General features: G+C 42.8%; 2 protein-coding genes across 4 annotated transcripts; both read left to right on the top strand.

The window, feature by feature from the left end:
• The first annotated feature begins 736 nt into the window (after window positions 1-736).
• On the top strand, window positions 737-3,829 carry LOC115982140 (large ribosomal RNA subunit accumulation protein YCED homolog 2, chloroplastic). Of its 3 annotated transcripts, none has more exons than XM_031104661.1 (7): window positions 737-925; window positions 1,576-1,758; window positions 2,926-3,015; window positions 3,146-3,235; window positions 3,316-3,396; window positions 3,477-3,522; window positions 3,602-3,829. In XM_031104661.1, the coding sequence occupies exons 1-7, from the start codon at window positions 794-796 to the stop codon at window positions 3,688-3,690; spliced, it is 711 nt and encodes a 236-aa protein (XP_030960521.1). In that variant the 5' UTR covers window positions 737-793; the 3' UTR covers window positions 3,691-3,829. The 3 variants fall into 3 exon arrangements, with proteins under 3 accessions (XP_030960521.1, XP_030960523.1, XP_030960522.1); XM_031104663.1 differs by having other exon boundaries at window positions 823-925; window positions 1,596-1,758; XM_031104662.1 differs by having other exon boundaries at window positions 837-925; window positions 1,489-1,758.
• Window positions 3,830-4,626: 797 nt separating this feature from the next.
• On the top strand, window positions 4,627-7,294 carry LOC115982364. The gene is made up of 4 exons (XM_031104939.1): window positions 4,627-5,833; window positions 5,910-6,086; window positions 6,170-6,572; window positions 6,652-7,294. The coding sequence occupies exons 1-2, from the start codon at window positions 5,080-5,082 to the stop codon at window positions 6,059-6,061; spliced, it is 906 nt and encodes a 301-aa protein (XP_030960799.1). The 5' UTR covers window positions 4,627-5,079; the 3' UTR covers window positions 6,062-6,086; window positions 6,170-6,572; window positions 6,652-7,294.
• The last annotated feature ends 11,583 nt before the right edge of the window (window positions 7,295-18,877 follow it).

The raw sequence follows: 18,877 nt of genomic DNA, 5'->3' as shown, positions 1-18,877 counted from the left end.
AGCATTCATATCTAGGAAGTACAGATACTTCATTTGGGGTGTTATATCTATGTCAGACACTAGCACACTTGGGACACTTCTGCATGCGTGTCTTCTTTAAAAAAAGAAAAAAAAGAAATTGCAAAACATGACCAGGATATAAGAACAAAAGGAATCAAATACCCTTTCACAAGACAAAGAGAGGATTAATGCTTTGAATAGTAATAGTGAATTTGGAAATTAATAAATATCTATATTCTTGATTTGTATTCTAATTTCTAAATATCATTTAATAGTCATGAATTTGCTTTATTATCCATTGTTAATCTCAATTTGATATATATTTAACATTATATATAAAAATAAATGTTTAACGATAAATAGATAATATATTTAATAATTATTTAATAGATGTGTCTGGGTGCACCACCCCACACTTATGAGTTGCATGGCCCGCTTTCTCTTGAGATTTGCCACTTGGTTTATGTTCAAGAATCAAATTGGGCTTTTTACATGGGTCTACCTACTAAAAATTAAGTCAGGAGTTAACGTATGGAAAAATGAATGTAAGTTAAGGAATTTTATTTTTCCAAAAAAAAAAAAAAAACTTAAAAAGTGTAACATTAAATTATTTATTTATTTATTTTTTAAGTTTGAAAAAAATTATAATTTAGCAAAAGAAAAAGGTCAACCATAGACCAAAATCAAGATACGGAGGAAGGGAGAAAAAAATCCCACTTTATATGCCAATTATATGAAGATAAGGTTGTAGTCTCCAACTTATCACACACTTGGTTTTTAGAGAGAGAGAGAAATGGCAGAAGTTGGCCATCTGGTATCGGCAAGAAACGTCAGCCCATTTCCCAGTTCCTACCCAACTAAGGCTAAATCCTTCAAGTTTCAGTGCAGAATCAGAGCCGCTTCAAAAAGAAATGACTTCTCACCGGTATTGTGAACCCCATTTGGGAGTTGATTTTACTTTTTCTTCTTTGAATTCACTCTCTGCAATCTGTTAAGATCTTGCATTTATTTCCAGAACCATAACCCATCTATGTGTGTGTTTTACAAGAATTTTTTACTAGTACTATGTTGGAAGGCCAAATTTAACACAAAACAAGCAATTATTTTAGTATTAAATGTCAAAACATGGCTTCCCACTGGCTCAATTAAATGTTAAAGCCAAACTACGTACAATCATGCATGAGATGCCTTGCCGCCTTGGAAACATTCTACACCTTTTCTTTAGCTGAATTTAGATGATCAAATAACCATAGAATCTATAAGTTTGGTCTCTCTCTCTTCTTTTTCTTCTTCTTCTTCTTCTTTTATTTATTTATTTATTTAAAATTATTATTATTAGTAAAGATTAACTTATAAATTCTTATAGGTAAAGATAAACTTATAGAATCTAGCATAAACTTTTAATACCTATGCATGCACAGCAAGCACTTTGGTACCTTTAGCTTATACCGTTCTTTTTGAGTAACTATCTATATATTATAATGATAGGCGGCATTGATTGGTTCCTCTCATGATCATGAGTCATGACTAATGTTATTTGTACCGGATGTTTACAATTCAATATATCAAAAAAAGATTAAAAGAAAAAGTAGCAGGAATCCACGCCGAATGATCAAAATATCAACATCCGACGGGAGATGGCAGGGGGAATGGACCTGCGACTACCTTCTGTCTCTGAAGGACCTGCGGTTGCAAGATTTGGTGGAAGATGAACATAAAAAAGATGCACAAGTTTTTATCAACCTTGCCATCCACAAGGTGACTCACACTCCTCTTTTAACATTATTATTATTATTATTATTTTCTTTTTACAACTACTTTTTCGTTATGAATCATCTTAATGCATATTTTGGTGGTTCTTTTTTTGGGTAGATGTTCAAAAAATTAATAGCATGTTTGGATGGAGGGGGAAGTAAAGGGAGAGTAGAGTAGAGAAAGGGAGAGTAAGTTAAATTATCTTGTTTAGATGTTTTTTAAGGAAGGAGGAGAGGAATTTGGAAGGGTTTGAAGGGATTTTAATTACTTCTAACCCTTCATTTTTAATTTCCCCAAATTAGAGAGATTTAACAGGAGAGTAGAGTATAGAAATGCTTAACCAAATTTACCCTTACCATATTAATAAAATTACAAATTATGAAAAGACTAATTATTCCCCTCTCCCTTAATTTTAAAAACATTTATATATGGTGGAGGATAATTATTTCTCTCTATTCTCCTCTTCCTCCATACTTCTAAACATAGCATAAGTGCTCTGCATTTTTGTAGAAAACAAGTCCTACAGTATGTATGTAAGCTCTCAAAAAAAAGAAAAAAAGAAATAAAGAGGTTAAGCCTCTCTCTCTCCTTTTTTTTTTTCCTGTAATAATTAATGCTTCTATGTTTATATAATGCCATTATTCACAAATACACCCTATCAAAAAAAAAAAAAAAAAAAAAATTAAATTCATTCACAACTACCATTTCTTTTTTCTACTTAGTTTGAGAAAAGTATCTTCTTTTCTATTTAAAAATAAAAAAATTAAGAGTAAAGTTGTCTATCAATGAACCTTTCCTAGACCATGCAGAAGTGGAATTTGGTGAGTTGGGCACAACCTTTTTATCTTTGTTCATTTTTCGTACTATTATTATAATGGTTACTAAAACAAAAGTGACGGTGGAAATGACTGCTAATAAAATTATGATTCTTCAAGTTAATTATACATGGCAATAACAATTTCAAAGTTCAAAGCATAGTGTAGACACCCCACTCTCACACATAGCATTATTAATAAGCTCGGGGCTTTAATGTGTTGTGTATTAAAATCTCAATGGACTTCACCTGCTTTCAGCAACATCTACTTACTCGTTAATACCCACACCAAAATTTTCGTCCTATATTATGACACTATGTATGAGTATCTAATTATTTCCCTTTTGTTTTGCTAGCACGCTAGCTTTGGTCTTTCAGTGGATGGAAGGATTCTTACATCCTTCACAAGAAAATGTAGTATCTGTGCCTCACCATACTGCAGAGAGGTAGTCATTCATTTTTCAAGAAAGATGATTTCAGTTTAATTAGGACAAATCTGTTTCCAGAAAGAGCAATATGCTATGAAATATTATGCAGCACTTGCATGACTAATTACTTTCGTACATGATGTAATAGATTGACACAACCTTCAGTGTATGGGTTCTTCCTTCAAGCAGAGACAATGATGCAAATCAACTACCTGAAATCGGGGGCGATGATCCATCATTAAGTCTCTAAACTCTCTCTCTTTCACTCTATCTATCTCTTTTCCCTTAAAAATGAACTTAACATGGTTGCCTTAGCAGGTGATATATGTTAAACCTGGATATGAAGCTGACCTTGATTCACTAGTACAAGACACAATCCGTCTTACCACCTCAGTAAAAGTACAACTGACTAACCAAGTTTTTTTATTTGACGAATATCATTAGAACCTTTTGATACATTCTTAAAATCTATGCTGCAGGATACTTGTTCGGAGTTGTGTGAGAGATCAAATCCTACATTGCAATGTAATCTTGTTTTCTTTTTGACAACATTAAACTAGCAATTAATGCAAGCAAGGCAATCACAAATGTACTGCCTTTGCAGATATTGGTGGACAAGATGCAGGTTCTAGCGGTAAGAGGTGGCCTAGACTCTTGGAACTAAGGAATGCATATCGCGGTTTACATCCATAGAGATCACCTTTAGACAATTTTATCATTTTTTAGAAGTGTGTAATGCGAAGAATATTAGAGCAAGAGGGCTTCATATGCTAATGTTAAGTTGTAATTTTTAAGTTCTTTGTTGACTTTATTCCATGCCAATTTCTTTGTATTTTCATGCACATTTTCTATATATTTTGTGGGTTTTATTTGTGATGATGCCGAAAAAATCACCAGTGAGCCACACGGTCCTCACGTGCTCCTGACAAGAACCTGCACAACACAAAAGCTAAAGACCTTAAGAGGAGTACCGGTGTGGTACCGGCCAAATACCCTCCGACGGTCAAGTTAGAGAAATCTCTTGTTCACAACTCTAGAGTACCAGAGCTGGGGTGAATTATGCCTACCTTGGTTTGTGAGGGTGCTTGGGTTTTTATAGTAGTAGGGATTGACCCATTTTCCTTGGAGTAGAAGTCTTTTCCTTATAGGAGTCTTTTTGGGCATATTTTGCGGGATCCTTTCCATATAGGAATCCCTCTTAGGTTTCTCAAAACGTGGAGGGCAAGTCATTTCCTTACACATGCAAACGTGATTGGCAAGCAATCTTTGACTAATGCCGTCAGCTTACATTATGCTTTCAGTCTTAATCCCGTCAGCTTCGGGATCCCTTTAGTTTTATGATCCTGTCAGCCTCATGACCCCGTCAGCCTTAGGGTGTGCTTTGCCGGTGCTTCTTCCCACAAATCTCTTTCGTCGACAGTCATCAGATGAGGACTGACGGTTTAGTCTTTTTGTGATTAATCTCTTTTATCCTTATCAGTTGCCCCCTACTCCATATCTCCGTCACTTTCTATACTGACGGGTTATGGAGTTAACGTTCTTATTGACTGATCATTGTTATATTCTTTAAGGGAGTGGGAAAATTATTTATGAGGAATTCCTCGAGCTGCCATGCATTTAATGCTTTGGACAAATGGTGCGTTCTCATTGGCTTTGCTTCTGACGAGGGCGTTGCTTCGTCTTCTACGCACTTCCACTCTATATATATAAGCGGCTCCTCCTCATTTCCTCTATTTCTTCTCTACTGATCTTTGAAAAAGAGAGACCGTCACCTTGAATTTCATCAGCTTGTTCCTTACTTCCGTCAGCTTGTTCCTTACTGCCATTGAAACCGTTTTTCTAAGAAATTCAACTTACAAGTAAGTTCTATTTCCTCTTTTCTTTCATTTTTGCTTATGCCTGAATAATTCTTTAGTGAGGACGTCAGCTTAGGTACTTAGATTGGATTCGTCACTTGTAGGTAGTCAGATATCAAGTGACGCGTCGTGTGAGGAGTCATCAATCCATGAAGGAGCGGGCTACGACGAGGCCTTTCGTTCTGGTGATGAGTCAGAGGACTTCTCACCTCCATCAGAGACGGAAATGTCGGCCCAATCTCTCGACGGTGATGAGAGTTATACAGAGGGGGGTAAGGATGAAGTAGAAGAGGAAAGATGGGAGAATGAAAGTGACGGGGACGATGTTGATGTTGATAGGGATGATGGTGACGGTGATGAGGAATCTAGTGGAAGGACCTCGAAGGGTCCAGGGGATAACTGTCCTTTCATTCTTCCTGAGGATTGGGCCGTCAACAAGTTTTTTCCCATGATGAGTGATAAGGTTTTTAGGGAGTTGCGCACCCGCTACCAAATTCCGGACCATATCCCGATCCGTCTCCCTAGAGAGAATGGGAGATGTTACTTAGGGAGAACCGCTGACGTTGGCATGTATGATGCCATGTTTGCTGCGGGTCTAAGATTGCCGCTGACGGCCATACACCATCAGCTAGCGGATTTTTTGGGCCTATCCGTCACTCAAATTGCCCTGAATGCCTGGAGAACTTTCATAGGTGCTGAAATCCTGTGGGGTCGCCTTAGCGGAGGAAACCGTCAGCTTACCTTGGACGAATTCTTTTACTGCTATAGACCTCATCACATCGCCTCGTCTAAGGGGACATATCATTTTAATGCCCGGGAGAAAAGTTTGAGGCTAGTATCAGATATGTCAGATTCCAATAGGAACTGGAAAAGTAGATATTTCTTTGTTGAGGGGACAGATTGGGTTTACCGTCAAGAAGAATGGGCGATGTTGCCCCATGGTTATTTTGACAACACTTGGGCCTTTGTCAGGGATTCAGGTTAATCCTATCAACCATGTTTCTTTAGCTTTGAAGTGACGCTGCTAACATTCTTTCTCTTTTTCTTTTCTTTCAGCTAACACCCGTCCCCACATAACCGACGAACAGGAGGAGTTCATCCATCGGGTTCTCGAAATCCCTTTGGAGGAACGAAAGTGTAGGGATTTGATCACCCTTGACACTATTCATTTATACTGTGGGGGTCCAAAACCGTCAGCTGAAGCCTGAAAGTTGGACGACTTTTCTTGCCGATGTGAGTGGATTTCTTATTACCTCCGTCAGTCTACTCCTCCGTTTGTTGTTCTAATTGTTTTTTTTTTTTTTTTTTGGGTGTAGAGATGGAGTCTGCTAACAGAGAGTGAGGGCTGCCGCAGCCTATCAGAAGGAGGAGAAGAGGGCAAAGGAGGCAGGGGGGCAAACCTCGTCAACCCCTAAGACCGTCGCTAAGTCTGTAAAGAGGAAGCCCGACGGGAGTGACGACCGTCCGTCTAAGAAGGCCGCCGTCACTCCTAGGGATAGTGCCCCAAAGGAAAAATCCCCTCTTAAGCCAAGCCATGGTGCGGGCAAGGGGGTAATGACTTCCTCAGGTCCCGTTAATGAGGGTCCCTGTTGCCTCCTGACCCATAAGGATTATGCCGTCGGGGAGGTTGGATCCTTCATAAAACCGACGGACATAGAGCCTTGTGATTTGTTGGGGACGGATGATTTAGGGGCGTCAGCCCTTTTTGATCTCACCAGGGTATGCTTGCTACCTTTTGGTCAAATTGGTTTTATTTTGTTTTGATAAACTTTGACTGACGTCTGTGTTCTCTTCTCAGGCCTTGGTGCGCGTCAAGGCCCTTCAGGATCATTGCGTTGCCAAGGAGGGAGTCGTCACCCGAGTCCGGAAGCATAATACAAATCTGATGAATGAACAGGGGCAGTACAAGGATGCCGTCTGTACACTAAACCAAGAGCTAAAGGAAGTTAGGGAGAAGCTAGCGGAGGCCAACTGTTAGAAAGAAAAGCTCCAGGAGGAGGTGACGGATCTAGGCCAAAGGGTGCAGATGGTTGGGGCTGACGCGGTTCGAGATTTTAAAGCGACGCAATCATTCATTGACTCTTGTACCGAGTATTATGGCACTGGGTTTGACGATTGTCTTAAGCAGGTCGCGTCGGCATTCCCAGAGCTGAACCTGTCTGGAATTACAATGGATGATGGAGATGACGGCTCCTTTAAGCCTAATCTTACTCTGGAGGCTGACGGTGTCGTTGTTCTAGCCCAGCCTGCTGCAAACCCTCCTACTCCTGTTTCCAACACTTCGGCTGCGATTGTAGACGTTGAAAATCAACAAGCTGACGGGAATCCTGCTGACGCTCCTGCTCCTTAGTTCTTTTTATTTGTATTTTAACCTTGTATTTCAATCATTTTGCAGACAATCGTTTAATGTGTATTTTAATTACTTTTCAAACAATCGTTTAAGTGCCCGTTTGGTTTTTTTGGGCTTTTGTTTGTATACAGCTGCATTTATTACATGGCATGTTATTCCCGTCGTTTTCATATTTTTTAATCAGTGATTGTGCCAGACAAAGTCCTGGTAAACATTCCCGTCTGTTTTGGGAACCCCGTCAGTTTTTCAAACTAGTTTGGAGACTCCGTCGGTACAGCCTTTCTGCGACTTATGAGCATGTCCATCTTATCCTTTTGGGTTAGATAGTCTCGTCAATTTCACGGGCTTTCCTCTTGGGTTTACGACCTTGTTCGTCATTTTTCAAGGTCTGTCAGCTTGGTTGCATTATCTAAGTAATGGTTCTGTAGCTTGTAGCCCATCGGCTTTATAGCCTCGCTCGTCAATTGTCACCATTTTTATTATTTTACTTACTTTAATGTGACTGTCAATTTTCTAATTTCCAGTCATCTTATGGACTTGATGTAAGCCCGTTGGTTCTACAATGGCCTTATCCGTTTGGTGAGACCGTCAACTTTTTAGCTTTAGTCTGTCATGGATTTGATGAGCTTGTCATCTTTGTAGGCCCATTGGTTTTAGAACCTTGTCCATATGATGATACTCTTATCTATTTGGTAGGACCGTCAGTTTTTTAGCTTTAGTCTGTCATGGACTTGATGAGTTTGTCATCTTTGTAGGCCCGTTGGTTTTAGAACCTTGTCCATATGATGATAGTCTCATCTATTTGGTGAGACCGTCAACTTTTTAGTCCGTGCGTTATGGACTTAGTCGTTTACTTTTGTTGTTCACTTTTGTGAACTTAGTCGTCCACTTTTGTGAACTTTAAACTGTAGATTTCTAAAATAGATACTTCAGCAATTTTGAATAAACTCCTCTTATTGCCATGCATTTGTAAATAAAAGTAGTTCTAAAACCAAATCCTGCCTTTTGGGCTTAAAATGAAAAAGAGGTATTGTTGCAAAAGACTAAAGCAAATGATAAAACTGAGGAGTAAGACTAAAATTTGCTGAAATGTAAATAAAAAAGGTTGGTCTTCATGTTGCCGCTTCTACTGGTAATACTTTCGTAAGTGCTCGGTGTTCCATGGATGTGGCAGCTTCTGTCCGTCTAACGTCTCCAGGTGGTAAGTGCCTTTCCTCTGCCACGACGTAACTTGGTAAGGTCCTTCCCAATTAGGGCCGAGCTTCCCTTGGGTAAGGTCCCTAGCGGCGCCCATGACCTTTCTAAGAACGAGATCTCCAACTTGGAAGTCTCTGTGTCGGACCCAAGAGTTGTAGTATTTGGCCATGCGGTCCTGGTACCTAGCGAGCCTTTGTTCTGCCGCCGCCCTGATCTCGTCCACTAGGTTAAGCTGTAGTCGCATTGCCTCGTCGTTTTTGTTCTTGTTATGGTTGTGCACCTTGTAGCTCATGAGCCCAACTTCGGCTGGGATGACTGCTTTGCTTCCATACGTTAGTCGAAATGGTGTCTCTCCTGTGGGTGTCCTTGCCGTTGTCCTGTATGCCTATAGTATGCTTGGCAATTCTTCAGACCATATACCCTTTGCCCCCTCGAGCTAAGTCTTGATAATCTTGAGCAAGGATCGGTTCGTGACTTCGACCTAGCCATTAGCCTAAGGGTGGGCAGGGGAGGAGTAGTGGTTCTTTATTCCTAACTGTGAGCAAAAATCTCGGAAGGAGTCGTTGTCGAATTGCCTCCCGTTGTCCGAGACAAAGACTCTAGGAATGAAAAACCTGTATATGATGCATCTCCAGACAAAGCTTCGTACGTTCTTCTCCGTAATGGTGGCCATAGCTTCAGCTTCCACCCATTTTGTAAAGTAGTCAATGCCCACTACCAGGAACTTTAGCTATCGTACTGTTGTAGGGAATGGTCCCATAATATCTAATCCCCACTGTGCGAACGGCCATGGGGCCGTCATCAAGGTCAGCTCTTCGGTTGGTTGTCTAATATTATTGCTGAACCTTTGGCATTTGTCACAGGTCTTGACATAAGCCTCAGCGTCCTTCTACATGGTGGGCCAATAGTACCTTGCTCGCACAAGCTTGTGCACCAATGATCTTGACCTTGAATGGTTTCCGTAGATTTCTTCGTGTACCTCCCTCATGACGTAGTCTGCTTATTCCGTACCTAATCATCTCATATATGGACGGGAGAAGCCTCTTTTGTACAGGACGTCTTTTATTAAGACGAACCTTGCCGCCTGGACCTTCAGCTTTCTTGCAGCCTCTTTTCCGTCTGGTGGGGCCCCGTTTTTTAAGTATGAAATTAATGGTGCGGTCCAGCTACTGTCAGAGCCTATTTCCTGTACGTTACTGGAATCTATTAGTGGAAAAAGTTGAACAAAAGAGAGTACATTACCAGGGATGACCATATTTTCTGCTGAAGCGGCCTTTGCAAGGCGATCGGCTCGCTCGTTTTCTCCTCTAGGGATTTGGACGATTTTGGCCTCTAGGTCATCTACTCTTGCCCTTACTTGATCAAGGTACCTCTTCATCCTTTCGCCCTTGCACTCATAGTCTCCATTTATTTGGTTAGTAATGACTTGAGAGTCGTAGTAAACGACTACCCTCGCGGCTCCTGCTGCTTTGGCGAGGTCGAGACCTGCTATTAACGCTTCATACTCTGATTCATTGTTGGTAGCGGGGAAGTCGAGACGGACCATACATTCAACTGTATCTCCTTCGGGCGATAGTAGTACAATGTCGGCCCCTCCAGCTTGTCTGTTGGATGACCCGTCCATATATATGCTCCAATGAGGGGACTCTTCTGCCCCCTTGTCTTCGTCATGAGTGAATTCTGCTATGAAGTCTGTGACGATCTGTCCTTTGATGGTTGTTCGTGGGCGGTACTGGATATCAAATTCGCTCAACTCTATAGCCCATAACGCCAGTTGACCCACAGCCTCAGGATTGCTCATCGCCAGTCGCAAGGGCTTGTCGGTCAGGACATTCACCGTATGGGCTTGAAAGTACAGTTTAAGCTTGCGACCTGCCGTAACTAATGCAAATGCAAGTTTCTCCGTAGGCGGTTATCTTTCTTTGGCACCACGAAGCGCTCGACTCGCGTAGTATACGGGATTTTGTACTTTTTCTTCTTTTCTGACTAAGGTAGTGCTGATGGCAGTGGGGGAGACGGCTAGATAGAGAAAAAGCTCTTCTCCTGGCTGTGATGGGCTCAACAGTGGCAGGGAGGAGAGATAAGCCTTCAACTCCTCGAATGCCTGCTGACATTCGGCAGTCCACTCGAATGATCTCTTCAGCGTGCGGAAGAAGGGCAAATATTTGTCCGTCGCCCTCGACACGAACCTATTTAGTGCTGCTATTTTTTCGTTGAGGCTTTGTACCTCCTTCACATTTCTTGGTGTCGCCATCTCCATAATGGCTCGGATCTTGTCCGGGTTTGCCTCGATCCCCTTTTGGGACACCATAAATCTTAGGAATTTTCCCGCCGTCACCCCGAATGCGCATTTTCCTGGATTGAGCTTCATGTTGTAAGAACGAAGGGTGTTGAATGTTTCTTTGAGATCTTCCAAATGATCTTCATCCCTTCAGCTTTTTACTAGCATGTCATCAACGTAGACCTGGACATTCCTCCCAATTTGCTGCGCGAACATTTTGTTCATAAGTCTTTGGTACGTTGTGCCCGCGTTCTTCAGGCCGAAGGGCATTACTTTGTAACAGAAGAGGCCTTGACTGGTCACGAACGAAGTTTTCTCCTGATCAGCTTCGTGCATTCAGATTTGGTTGTACCCCGAGAAAGCGTCCATGAAACTTAGCAACTGGTGTCGAGCCGTTGAGTTTACTAGGACGTCGACCCTTAGGAGGGGATAGCTATCTTTGGGACAGGCTTTGTTAAGGTCGGTGAAGTCCACACACATCTGTCACTTTCCGCTAGCTTTCTTAACCATTACTACGTTCGCTAGTCAATCGGGGTAGTATACTTCCCTAATGAAACTTGCCTCCTGTAGTTTGCGGACTTCTTCTGCTATGGCTTGATCTCATTCGGGGGCGAACACTCTCTTCTTCTGTCAGACGAGTGGAAAGGAGGGTAATACATTTAACCTGTGCACCATGACTGAAGGGTCTATTCCTGGCATATCTTCATGGCTCCAGGCAAATACGTCTCGATTGCCTCTGAGAAAGGTTATGAGCTCTTGACGGATTGTGGGGTTAGCGAGTGTTCCAATTTTGGTTGTTCGGCCAAGATCGGAACTATCAAGGGGTATCTCTTCTAGCTTCTCTACTGGCTTCGTCGCTGTCCGATGCTCTTCTATATTCAAGGCCTGGACCTGATCCTCCATCTCCATCATGGCCACGTAGCATTCGCGTGTGGCCATCTGACTTCCGCGCAGCTCCCCTACTCCATAGTTAGTAGGGAACTTAATCATCAGGTGGTAAATTGAAGTTACCGCCTTCCACAAATTGAGCGTGGGTCATCCAAGTATCGCATTGTAGGCAAACGAGCAATCGACTACTAAGAATGTTACGTCCTTTGTTATCTGCTGGGGGTAATCGCTTACCACTACGGATAATGTGACCGTGCTTAGGGGGAATACCCGGCTCCTTCCAAAACCCATGAGTGGGGCATTTGTCGGAATCAATCGCTCCCTATCGATCCTCATTTGCTGGAATGCCGGGTAGTATAGAATATCTGCTGAATTGTCGTTGTCGACCAACACCCGGTGCATGTTGTAGTCTTCTACCCATAAGTTGACGACGAGCGCATTGTCATGTGGATGGTGAAGGCGTTGCGCATCCTCTTCTGAGAACCCGATAATGGGGCCTTTTCTTCGTGCTATCTTTGGCACTGCCCCCGTCAGCTGAACATTTTGTACCATCCGAAGGTAGGTTTTGCGGGCCTTTTTGGATGACCTGACGGCAGCCGTTCCTCCTACGATCATCCTTATGTCCCCTATTGGGGGTCTCGGTCGCTCATTATCCCGTCGGGGGTGTTGGTCTTGTAGGGGTGAATCTGTTTTCTCCTTTCTAATGAACTTCTGCAATTTTCCTTGTCTGATAAGGGCCTCGATCTGCTGCTTTAGGTCATAGCAATCGGCCGTATCCTGACCATGGTCACGGTGGAAGCGACAATACTTATCCCTAGAATGTTTGTTGGGATCACTCTTTAGCTTTTCAGGGAACGTCAGAGCCTCCTCGTCCTTGATTTGCATTAGGACTTGATCTATCGGGGTGGTCAACAGAGTGAAGCTTGTGAATCTTCCCCCCAAGGGCTTAGGGCGTCTCTCATCCCTTCAGTCTCCCGTCCTTGCTTTCTTCCGGCCTTGGTCCTGCTGGGTGTCTTCCTGCCTTTCTCTTTTCTTAGGTCTCTCTTCTCGGGCCAACAGCGCGTCTTCGGCGTTCATATACTTGGTGGCCCTGTAAAGCACTTTCGACATGGTCTTCGGGTCGTTTTTGTACAGGGAGAACAAAAACTTACCCTTTTTCAGCCCATTCGTGAATGCTGCGACAAGTATCTTATCGTCGGCTTCGTCGATCGAGAGTGCCTCCTTATTGAAGCGGGATATGTAGGCCCTCAACGTTTCCTCCTCTCGCTGCTTGATACTCATTAAGCAAGCCGTAGACTTTTTGTATCGATGTCCTCTAATGAAGTGTGCAGTAAATTGAGCGCTTAGCTCCTTGAAGGTGCTGATGGAATTGGGTGTCAGCCGGCTGAACCAAATTCTTGCTGCACCCTTTAGTGTCATAGAGAAGGCCCTACATATGATCGCGCCTGCCACTCCTTGAAGGTGCATCAGGGTTTTAAAGGTCTTTAGGTGGTTTAGAGGGTCCCTGACTTCGTCATAACTATGTATCTGTGGCATGCAGAACTTACTTGACAGGGGGAAAGAGTTGATGGGCGTAGTGAACGGTGAGTCAGTTCGGTTAACGAGGTCGGCAAGATGGCTGGACACTCGTCCCTTGAAAGCGTTCATCATAACTTCCATTTGTTACTTCATCGCTTGCATCTTTGCGATAATAGGTGGCAGAGTTGTATCTGCGAGGGAAGAGAGGTTCACGTTTTGACGCTTTGGTCTGCTTGGGGCATTACTGGCTTGGGGTCCCTCTTGATTCCTTCTGTCAGCGATGGTTCCTTCTTGATCTGCTCCTTGGTTGTCTGGTGCTGCGTTTTTCTGGCGCAGCTGTTCTTCCAGGTCGCGATTTTGCCTGGTGAGGCGTTCCACGGCAGCGGTGAGAGTTTTAACTTGCTTCTCGAGGGCAATCGTGGGTGGTTCCTTTTCTTGTATGTCGTTAGCGGTTGCCATTGAGTGGGTGAGCACCATGCAACTCTTGTTTGGGAAGAGGTAATATGACTTTACACTACACGATTCTCACAGACAACGCCAATTGATGATGCCGAAAAAATCACTAGTGAGCCACACGGTCCTCACGTGCTTCTAACAAGAACTTGCACAACACAAAAGCTGAAGACCTTAAGAGGAGTACCGGTGTAGTACCGACCAAATACCCTTCAACAGTCAAGTTAGAGAAATCTCTTGTTCACAACTCTAGAGTACCAGAGTTGGGGTGAATTATGCGTACCTTGGTTTGTAAGAGTGCTTAGGTTTTTATAGTAGTGGGATTGACCCATTTTCCTTGGAGTAGAAGTCTTTTCCTTATAGGAGTCTTCTTGGGCGTATTTTACGGGATCCTTTCCATATAGGAATCCCTCTTAGGTTTCTCAAAACGTGGAGGGCAAGTCATTTCCTTACACACGTAAACGTGATTGGCAAGCAATCTTTGACTAATGCCGTCAGCTTACATTATGTCTTCAGTCTTAATCCCGTCAGCTTTAGGATCCCTTTAGTTTTATGATCCTGTCAGCCTCATGACCCCGTCAGCCTTAGGGTGTGCTTTGCCGGTGCTTCTTCCCACAAATCTCTTCCGTTGATAGTCATCAGATGAGGGCTGACGGTTTAGTCTTTTTGTGATTAATCTCTTTTATCCTTATCAATTTGTAATTTGGTTGGGCTTAGAAATCACATGAAGAGTAGTTGGAAGTGCCACTTTGCGAGATGACTTGCAAGACACTTAGTCATGCAAATGGAGTATGTGAGGAGCATGTGAGGAGATTCAAAATTCTATTAAGCAATTCGCGAGACAACTTGTCTTGCAAGTGGCTTGTCCTGTGTTTTCAACATATGTTCTAATGGCTTTGGTACGCTTTACTTGGCGACATGCGCATGTATACGTTTGTGTTAAGGCAAATGGGTGTGTAAGACGTGCAATACTATGGTGGGGTGTGTTAGTGTGAGTATTTACACCTATATTCAATTTAAGGAGTTGGCACTAACCATTGGACTTCTAATGTGTAACTAGTCACTTAAGTTTAATCAATTTTATTTCATAATTTTAACTTAGAAAACCCTAAGGCTCCTAAGCTTAACTTGGAAATAAAATAAACATCTCGAACCAGAAATAAAAGATTTGGAAGTTTGTTTACGTTTGGGGAATGTGTTAGGCACCCCATGACACCCATCCAAAAGGATAATACATTATTTCAAATTTAATGTTAAATTTCACCATTTAAAATAACAACTGATGAAGTATAAATTCGTCAGTCATAGTGAACATGTTCAGATGGAGTCAGATATTCGTCTGCGTCACCGTGGAAGTACCAATCTCTCATGATGGTCACCGATGTGGTGCCTGCCACAACGCCTCCAATGCCAAAGTTAGTATAAGAAGCTTATAGTAAATAACAAAGTATAAAAATAACTAGGGATGCTCTTTTTTTTTTGGTGTCAAAGTACCTTCTATTGGAGGTGTAAGGGCTATATATATACATTCTCTTAACTCCTAGCTGTTGTGGCTATTATGGTGGTTTTAATGCTCCTTTGGGTAACGTTTCACCCCCAGTAATGTGGACTTTAATGGGCTTCCAACGGTTTGCTCAACTGGCCTTTTAACCGCCCAACTCATTTATTGACTGTTTTGAATGACTTCTCTACTTTCGTCAGCGGTGTGGTTGTATCGCTGGGGATGCTTAGTTATTTCGTCTGTCAAGGTTACTTTGTCAGTATTAATGACTTCGTCAGTGCCATCAATTGCCCCCCGAGGTTCTATGGTCATCATGATGTGTCATGATGATTATAGAAGATGAAAGGTTTTTATGAGTTGTCCATGACTCTTAGGGTTTCGCTTCGTATTAAATGCATAGTGGCGGTGCCACACACATCGTGGCCATGTGGCACGTTCTGATCAGTGGAGTTAATGCTCCAATCGTATGACTCATCTTCGGTGTGTCCTTCAACGAGGTTGTAACTTGCCACATCCACAAACTGGTTCAGGTAACGTGCTCGTGCAACTTTTAGTCTCTTTCTTTTCTTATCATTTTACTGACGGCTTCAATGTTCTTTTCAGGTTTTGGAGAAAAGCCTTCATATTACTTCTAAGTACCTTACTCAGGAGGCCAAGGTGGTGTCTTTAACATCTAGGATGGAGGCTTTGGAGTCAGAGAATTCCATGCTGAAGAAGAAACTTATCGATTCTATGGACGAGGCTAACACTCTGAAGGAAAAATCAAGACCTTGAGTGACGACATTAGAGTTGAGCGTCAGCTAAACCTGGAGAAGGATGAACAACTTCTGGGTGCCAAGAAGAAACTCAAAACCATTGCTGCTTAATCCGTTGAGGCGTTCCAGCAGACTGACGAGTACAGCAGTGCGCTTCAGTTGGTACTTTAAGGGTTTTGAGCTTCTGAGGAGGTACCTCATCAAGCATCCCACTGGAGTTGACTTAGAGAACTTGGACCTAGAAGAGGTGGACAAGGAGATGGCAATTGACGAGGCTGCCCAGTCCTCGGCTCCTGAGGGTGGCGCTCCTAAGAATGCTCCTATTGATGACGCTCCTACTAGTGACGATGCTGTCGCTAATGCCTGAGCTTATTACTTGAAAAGATTTTCCTTTTCTTCTCCCTTGTTTTTGGGTGCCCGTTATGTTTTGGGCCTTTTGTAAGTCTAATTCCAGAACAATTTTTTTCTTTTTAATCTGTTTTGACAACAATATCTTTAGCCCAGTGTTTATGGGCCTTTGGTTTAGATGTAAAGACAATGGCAGTTGTCCGCTGTTTTTGGGCTTGAATTAAATTAGCAATTGTATACTTACTTGCTTGCGTCCATGCTTTGTACTTAGCAAATAATTTTTTAGTTGTGACCCTTCCTATTCTTCGTCAACAGTTTTTAGTTGTGACCCTTCAAAGGATGCTCTCTCTTGAACATGTTTGTTGCAAGGTTCTTGTGACTTACACCCTTTTAGGGATCTCGTCATTCTTTTGGATTCGTCAGTAACTTACATTCGTCTAGGCAGAATCTTGTTACTTAGCCATATTCTTGTGACTTACAACCATTGTCGTTCTTTTGGCTTCGTCAGTAACTTACATCCATCTAGGTGGAATCTTGTTACTTAGACTTACACCCATTTAAGGGATCTTGTCATTTTTATGGCTTCGTTGGTAACTTACCTCTGTCTATGCGGAATCTTGTTACTTAGCCAAATCTTTTGTGACCTACACCCATTTAAGGACTCTTGTCATTTTTATGGCTTCGTCGATAACTTACATCCGTCTATGCGGAATCCTGTTACTTAGCCAAATCTTTTGTGACTTACACCCATTCAAGAGATCTTGTCATTTTTATGGTTTCGTCGGTAACTTACATCCGTCTATGCGGAATCTTGTTACTTAGCCAAATTTTAGGTGACTTTCATATTACAAGATCTGCTCTTATTAAAACACTGGCTGGATAGTTCTTATTATTGCTTTCGATAATAAGTACAATTTTTTGTTACATCCTACTGGTGGTATTTCTTCAAGTGCTCAATATTCCATGGTCGCTGGAGTCTTTATCCGTCTAGGGTCTCTAGGTGATAGTTACTTTTCTAGAGTAATGGATGACTCAGTAGGGTCCTTCCCATGTGGGGCTGAGCTTTCCTTAGGCAAAGTCTTTGGTTGCTGGGGTGACCTTACGCAGGACTAGGTCTCCTATGTTGAGTTGTCTGAGCTTCACTCTCTTGTTTTAGTACTCGGCCATCTTCTGTTGGTACTTCGTCATCTTGTCGAAGGCTTTCTCTCTCACTTCGTCTAGACAATCTAGGTTGACTCGTAGCTAGTCGTCATTATTCTCCTCGTGGAACATTTCTCGCCTGATGCTAGCTATTCCCACCTCGACTGGGATTATTGCCTCGGTACAATAGGTGGGTCTGAAGGGGGTTTCTCCTGTTGGGGTTCTTGCCATGATCCTGTAGGCCCACAAGACGTTGGGCAATTCTTCTGGCCAAGCACCTTTTGCATCGTCTAACTTGGCCTTGATTATCTTGAGTAGTGTCTGATTTGTTACCTTCGTCTGTCCGTTTACCTGTGGATGTCCCAGGGATGAGAACTGGTTCTTGATCCCTAGGCCTGAACAGAAGTCCCTGAAGATTTGTCTATCGAACTGCCACCCATTATTTGATATGATCGTCTGTGGAATCTTGAACCTACAAATTATGTTCTTCCACACGAAGTTCTAGATTCTGGCTTCAGTGATGGTTGCTAGTGCCTCTGCTTCGACTCACTTAGTGAAGTAGTCAATGGTGACTAATAGGAATTTTACCTGTCCTTTATCTTGAGGCAACGAGCCGACAATGTCGATTCCCCATTGTATGAAGGGCCAGGGGGAGGATATCGTCATCAGTTTCTCCGCTAGAAAGCGTTGGACATTCTCGAACCTTTGCCACTTGTCGCACTTCTTGACGAACTCCTTTGCATCTACTTGCATTGTAGGCCAAAAATAACTTGTTTTGATCACTTTACTTACTAGTGATCTGGGGCTTGCATGGTCTCTGCAAACCCCTTCATGGATCTCCCTTAGAACATACTTGGCTTCTTCTTTGCCAACACACTTCAGGTAAGGCATGGAAAAACCTCTCTTGTATAGTGTGTCGTTCAGGATCGCAAACCTGGCTTCTCTTTTCCTGACCTTCCTAGCTTCCTCTACGTCTTGAGGGAGATGCCCATCCTGGAGAAAGGATATGATTGGTGCATCCAGATATTTGTGCTCTGGGTTGTGAATGTGGAGATTTCCTCGATGCTGGGGCGTTTCTGGACTTCCATCATTAAGCCCATGCTCGCCGCTCCTTCTTCCGACGATGCTAACTTCACGACTTCATCTGCTAATATGTTCTAGCTCTTGGGGATCTGCGCAAATTCCACTTTATCAAATTCCTGAGTTAGGTGCTTCGTCAGCCTGAGGTATTTCTCCATTCTTTCCTTTTTTGCTTCATATTCTTCCTTAATCTGCCCTATCACTAGCTTTGAATCACTCTGAACTAGCAGGTTCTTAGCTCTGAGGGCCTTTCAAATCTCAATCCCATCAGTATCCCTTCATACTCGGCCTCGTTATTGGTGGCTGGGAATTTCAGTTGAACTTCATATTTAAGCGCTTCTCCGTCAGGGGTAGCTATGATGACCCTACTTCCCCCCTTTTTTAGGCTAACGAACCATCGGTATGTACTGTCCACCGTTCTGCCTCGTTGGTGTGGCTATCCTCGTCCAGGAGGGGAACTCAGCGATGAAGTCCGCCAAGGCTTGTGCCTTAATGGCTGTCCTGTGGTGGTAC

This window comes from Quercus lobata, chromosome 3, assembly GCF_001633185.2.
Source record: "Quercus lobata isolate SW786 chromosome 3, ValleyOak3.0 Primary Assembly, whole genome shotgun sequence".
Taxonomy (NCBI): Eukaryota; Viridiplantae; Streptophyta; class Magnoliopsida; order Fagales; family Fagaceae; genus Quercus; species Quercus lobata.
Note: the sequence above shows the minus strand (reverse complement) of the source record. Positions and strands in the feature narration are given on the sequence as shown.